This window comes from Pimephales promelas, chromosome 25 (assembly GCF_988280905.1).
Source record: "Pimephales promelas chromosome 25, fPimPro1.hap1.1, whole genome shotgun sequence".
NCBI lineage: Eukaryota > Metazoa > Chordata > Actinopteri > Cypriniformes > Leuciscidae > Pimephales > Pimephales promelas.
Genome location: NC_142793.1, coordinates 15,314,084 through 15,320,083, shown reverse-complemented (window position 1 = coordinate 15,320,083; position 6,000 = coordinate 15,314,084). Strand labels below are relative to the sequence as shown.

Here is a 6,000-nt window from a genome sequence, read left to right as displayed (position 1 = left end):
TGAGTATTGAGCTTTGTATGTGGCTTTAAAACAATCCCCAGGATAGAAATACACAAAACTCACTGAAGCCTTCTGAATGAGAATGTAAATGTGTATGAAAATAATGAGTCAGAGCATGAAAGGACATTATAACTCATCAACATCTGTCAATCAAATCAAGCGACAGGTGTATGAGAGATTTGGTGGATGCTGAACAATCCACCAAATTTTCTTTTAATTGTTGGCAAAAAGTATTTCTCGAGATTGCATGATCTTTTCTAAGAGATGAGGGGGTGTTCACTGTCCACTCGTGTCTACATGCGAAACTGTCAGAAGTTCACTCTATTAATGTGACATTTGTCATTAGCACCCCTTTTAAAAGAGGAAATGATACTTGACGGGGCATTTGGGGCCTTATAAACGTGGTGCTAATAGTTTAAAATCCACATTATTTAGGAAAGATGACAAATGTGTTCCTCCTCTGCAATTCCATATGCATTCTTCAAAATTCATGTTGCATCTATTTTCCTGTCTAGTATAATGGCACATTGTGTTCAGTACTCCAATGTTTTTTTTTTATATCAAGCCACATGCGAAAGAGGAAGTGAAAGGTCGGCTGTTAGGGCTGTCCCTAAATGAGACAGTATTGTTTAACACAAATATGACTTGTGACGGACCTAATCACGTGTGGGAAAACGGACGACAACAGATACTGCTGTACTTTCATACTGTGTGGGTGAATTTCAAAATCAAAACCCCCTCCTCAAAATCCACCCATGAAGGGATCTCCCCATCACAGAACCATCTGTATAAATGCTGATGGGTTCAGCCATTAAGCATCAAATCCAGTTTGAAGAGCTTCAACAAGAGTCTTTGTTCATCCAGTGATCTTGTTAAACAGAACAGCCAGTATGACTTCTTCTCGCTTCGTCATCTTCTCCGCAGTGGTGGTGCTTCTCTGCGCAGTTAGCCTCAGTGAAGGTATGGAGACACATAGTCGATATTGTATTACAGTCTAGTTATATTATATATTAAACAAAATGTTAAAAAAAAAATGTAGTTTCATATTAAAGATTTTGACCGTTTTTCTTCAATCTAGGAATGCGTGTTTCACCACAAAGATGCTGTTTCTCCTTTACGGACCGTCCTCTTCCAGCCAAATTAGTGGTTGATTACAGCAGGACAAGCCAGCAGTGCCCTAAAGAAGCTGTACTGTAAGTGTAACAACATCTGTGTTTATTTGTGGAGGATATCATATTGTGTTTATTATATTTATTATTAGGTAGATTTGAACTAGTGTGACCAACAGAGCAGTTGACGTGTGTTTGATTGTGCTGAAATTCTCTTTACAGGTTCAAGACTGTAAAGGGCCGTCAGGTGTGTGCCAAACCCACTGACTCATGGGTACAGAAGCACATGGAGACCATTGACAACATGCGCAGCATCGGGAGCCAGGGGAGCTTGTGATCATGTTGACCTGCGTCTTTCGATTTCTGAACTTCATGTTTTGGAAGCAGAGCAAAACTGAGAGAAAAAGAAGAAAAAATGCAATTATTGTACTCACCGACAAACGCATTGTTACTAACTGATCAGCATATTGAAGCTATGGGGTTAAACAATCCAGAATGTACGTTGTTTGGATTATCTTTTTGACTCGTCTGTCAATTGTTTTACTAATGTATTTCTAATGAGAGTGTTTTGTGCTTAAAGATATAAAGTATTGCAGATGATTAGCCTATAGCTCAAAGTAGACATTTACAGAAGAACATTTTATGAGTATTTTTTGAATATTTTTTATTGTGTCATTAGAGAAAAAAAATGAAATGACGATCTTTATGTAAGTTTTTGCAAACTTAACGTCCGCATAATAAAGGATTTCGAAAAAAAATTCTTGATTTCGATTTGACTTTTTCACACTTTAGTACTGCCATGATTCACACTGTTTACACTTACTGTACACAGGTTGTTGAATTTCGATATAACTAATTAACGTTCATATTAACATATTTGAGGGTCCAACTTTAGCGAAAAATTAACCTTTGGTCTAATAACACATCGGTGCCCAGTCAACCGTTCTCAGAATTGTTTTCATGATAATCGAATGTATAAAGTTTTATCTCTAAAAACTGTTTAGCGTATAACGCTAGTATATAGGGCATAGCGTAATGAAAAATAAAAATCGCAATTTAATGCCACTAACAAGGCTCAATATGGCCCAACACTAATACGGTAACATAATGAGAGTCCCTACATGCAAACCGAAGCTTTGAGAACTTTGTAAGAGTACAGACCGTTTATTAAGAAGATATTAGTTGCTCACGTCACATCTAGTACGTCATCAAGCTCAGTTTGAGCCTGCGCAGTGCGCTCTGCCATCAGGAAGTGAGTGCTTCTAATCGACTTCTAATCGACTGTCAATCATCTTGTCACAAAATCCTCCATTCAATCTAATTTAATAAACTGTATATAAACATGTTCACATGGAGACTCTCCTCATGTGTTTGCAATTTGCAAATATAATGATGAATTTAAAAGTTAATGGCTAAACTTATCTTTACAAAAGTTCACAATGCTGCTGCAGATGCGATACAATGTAGCCAACATTGAATAAATAAATTTTCGTCAGGTTAGACATTAATAATTAATCCATTAAAAGCCCTTTATATAAACCTCTGTACATAACTGATGGACTCTTATGTCTTCCATGTCTGTAGTTCTTTAACGCTTTTCACTCGTGTTTGTAGTTCTAACCAAATTCTCATACAACACGCGATGGGTTTTGGGCAATATTAGCCATTAGAGTGCGCATCCATCTGCATTTCGAATGGGCTATATGCACGCATAAGTTCCGCATTTGACGTAAGGATGCTCGTCCATTTCCGGTTGTGTAGATTAAAGCGGAGGAAAACCGGAGAAAACGGGATTATGGCAGAGTCTTCAATATTTACTGTCCTCCCGTCTTTGAAACGAAACGTACATACGTTTAGATGTAATTTTATATATAGTTATGTTTCTTTAATATAATTTTAAAAAGAAGCATAAACACAACTAGGGGTGTCTGTTTTATCTGTTTTCGTGACTAACGTTTCATTAGTATAACCATGGAGTATAAAATTCAATATAATTTCTCGGTATTGCATTGGACTCTATGATCGGCGGAAGTTATCGAGCATCCTTAATCCTTCACCGGAAATAACGCCGTGCATAGAGCCCATTCTGACCGGAAAAAGTAGACCATCCAGTATCTTTGGAATTTCAACATAGGCCTACTACGATTTGGGATGTCCTAATTCTATTTTCAAATACTATTTAGTAGGCTACTATCAGAATTGGGACGCAGCATGTTAGTCGCAGAGGTGCAGATATTTAGCATGTAAATATCTCACGGCAGATCGCGTCTTTGATCATACACTGTGCGATTGTCACTCATGTTTTTCGGGAATTTGTCGGCAATTTCGTGTCGGCAAAGTGAAAAACGGTCAGCAAGTGAAAATCGTCCAGTGCATACATAAGGTCCGCTCACACCAAAAACGATAACTATAAATGCAACTATAACGATAACTTATAGCATCTGTCCACAGCAACCTTCCGTTTACATGCACTCGTTATCGTTATAGTTGTGGTGTGAACACTTCTGTTTTCATACAGTTGGACGATTTTTAAAACGTAATATATCATTCTAATTATATCAACCCTAGTTTTAAAGGACCACACTGCTATTAACACAACATACAGGAAAAACTGTTTGATGTTTTTCAATGCTTCCTTCAGACACTGAAAATAAACAGCATGTGAAGAGCATGAATATGAGGCAAGCGCTGTTTACATCATAATTGATTTCACTACTGCTAAACATCTCGTCATTGTACGCGCACGCGATACAATGTAATCCGTCCCACTGAAATCATTGCTTTGTACATGTGTACACCAGATGGAAAGTTTGAGTGTGACGTACAGTGAGTGATCATTTTCAACCTCTGGTTTGTGGTCATGTGTATTTCACTGTTGAACTTGAGAAGGTGTCTTCAAATATAACCAGACTCAGTTCTCTTTTCTCCCCCCAAACAAACGTCATGTTGGTGCTATATAGGAAGTGGCAACTGTCTATTTTAGATCCAGATCTGTGTGTGTGTTGTATGATTTGACCATGTAGAGGCAGTGGCCAAAATTTTAATATTAAGACTAAAACTATGTAGGATTAAACCTCTGAGAAACAACAGAGATCCCTGACTGCTGATTTTGATGGCATAGTCACAATCATATACTGTGTATTCCCATCTCAACAACATCATTTGGCCTTAATCGTTTTCAAACTTTTTCTGGCCATGGACCCTTGCGATTTCAAGCCTGGTTACTAATATAGGCCTAGTAGTTTATGTGTAATATATGTGCATACTTTACAAACCTACTTTATATCATTTACATTGCATAGTCATTGATCATTGAGTCATTTAAAAAATGGAAGTCAGATTTGTGTCAAATTATATTTCTATATTTATTTTTCCAACACATAAAACCTAAGCCGCAATAAAACCCATCCAATATTTGGTACACCCTTGAACTCAACAGACTCAGTGGAGTTGATAAAGCGATGGGCTTTAATCAAGAAGACCTGAGTTCAAAACACCCATTCTTGCTTTCGTTAAATTGTTGCGATTATATCAAACAAAGTGGCCAAAACAACATTTCTCCAACCCGGTATCACGATGAAATAATCACGTTGGTCCACTTTGGAAAACGTGTAGATGTCACGGTTTACCCATCAAACGTGAAACTTACACTTAAACTGAAACTTAAACTTACCTAACGACCTATTGGTTTTCAATAAACCGAGAAAAATGGAATTTTGTTTTATTTACGATCACTGAGAAATGTTCTATTATTTAAAATACAAAAAAAAAAAATCATTTATTATTTTCAAGGTGAAAAGGATTCATTTGCCTTGATCCACGCCGAAAAAAAACGTCTAAATGTCAATGAAGCAGCCTATAGCTGCACTGGTCTGACGAAATAAAGGCCACGCTTCATACAGATGTCTTTGTCGTTTATTTCGTACATATCTCTCTCTCTCTCTCTCTTCAGTTGACACCATAGACACCGTGAAAACTACAAAAAATGAAAACATATATTCAAAATATGCATTTCTCAGTCCTTTGCAAGTTTCTCGTGCCAATGTCCCATGATATGAAAGTGAATCACAAAAGAAATATGACGAATCCAATCAACATCATGAAAAACACATCACATCATGCATGTAGAATAATATAAACATTATGAAATATATATAAAGGTAAATTACCGTGTGCGCCTCTCAAACCATGCAGATTAAGCAACTCTTTTCAGACCACATGTCATTTCTCTGCATTCATGTTCGTTCTGACCCAAAGTGACGCAGAACCGCTACAAACTGAACCGGGTCATGTGACATCACGTTTTCTACGTAAATCCTCCTTAAAGAACCCCTAACTTTAAAACGCCTAAGGCATTTTACATACATTTTAAATATCCGCTTCTGAATATCACAATTGTATTTAAATGAACTCAAATTTACATCAATTTATAAAAGAAACAAATACACATCTCAACAAATACTTGTCCTTAGACAGTTACACTCCCACCAAATTACCATAATTTATAATGAACTTGTACACAAGTTTGAATAAATTTAGTAATTTCACAAAACAAATTTCAGAACCATATAGAATGTTCTCTGACTCTTGGCATCAAGACTAATATTTAAACTCTTAATACTTCAAACTATCAACTTGTGTTGGAGAAAGAGATTAGTTCCATTGCTTAAGATTTAATTGTTTTCTACAAGTACCACTAATTTGTGAATAGGACGTTCAAGGATGGATGGATTTGTAAGTCGCTGACCCTCCTTCCCTAACTTTCTATTTCCTATTTGTATTGTGGTTTTCCGCACCAGGCCATCTTCATCTTTGCAAACATCAATCACTCTTCCAAGTCTCCATTCATTGCGTGGAACTCCTTCCTCTTTGACGATGACGATATCCCCAA

The 6,000-nt window shown here is 36.8% G+C and overlaps 1 protein-coding gene across 1 annotated transcript; it reads left to right on the top strand.

Moving 5' to 3' along the window:
- Positions 1–744: 744 nt before the first annotated feature.
- On the top strand, positions 745–1,773 carry LOC120460175 (C-C motif chemokine 3). Its single transcript, XM_039647829.2, has 3 exons — positions 745–960; positions 1,079–1,193; positions 1,332–1,773. The coding sequence occupies exons 1-3, from the start codon at positions 891–893 to the stop codon at positions 1,444–1,446; spliced, it is 300 nt and encodes a 99-aa protein (XP_039503763.2). The 5' UTR covers positions 745–890; the 3' UTR covers positions 1,447–1,773.
- Positions 1,774–6,000: the final 4,227 nt, after the last annotated feature.

Coding starts and splice junctions, on each gene's coding strand:
- LOC120460175 (XM_039647829.2), top strand. CDS start 891: ATGACTTCTTCTCGCTTCGTCATCTTCTCCGCAGTGGTGGTGCTTCTC. Junction 961..1,078: donor CGCAGTTAGCCTCAGTGAAG/GTATGGAGACAC, acceptor TCTTCAATCTAG/GAATGCGTGTTTCACCACAA. Junction 1,194..1,331: donor TGCCCTAAAGAAGCTGTACT/GTAAGTGTAACA, acceptor TTCTCTTTACAG/GTTCAAGACTGTAAAGGGCC.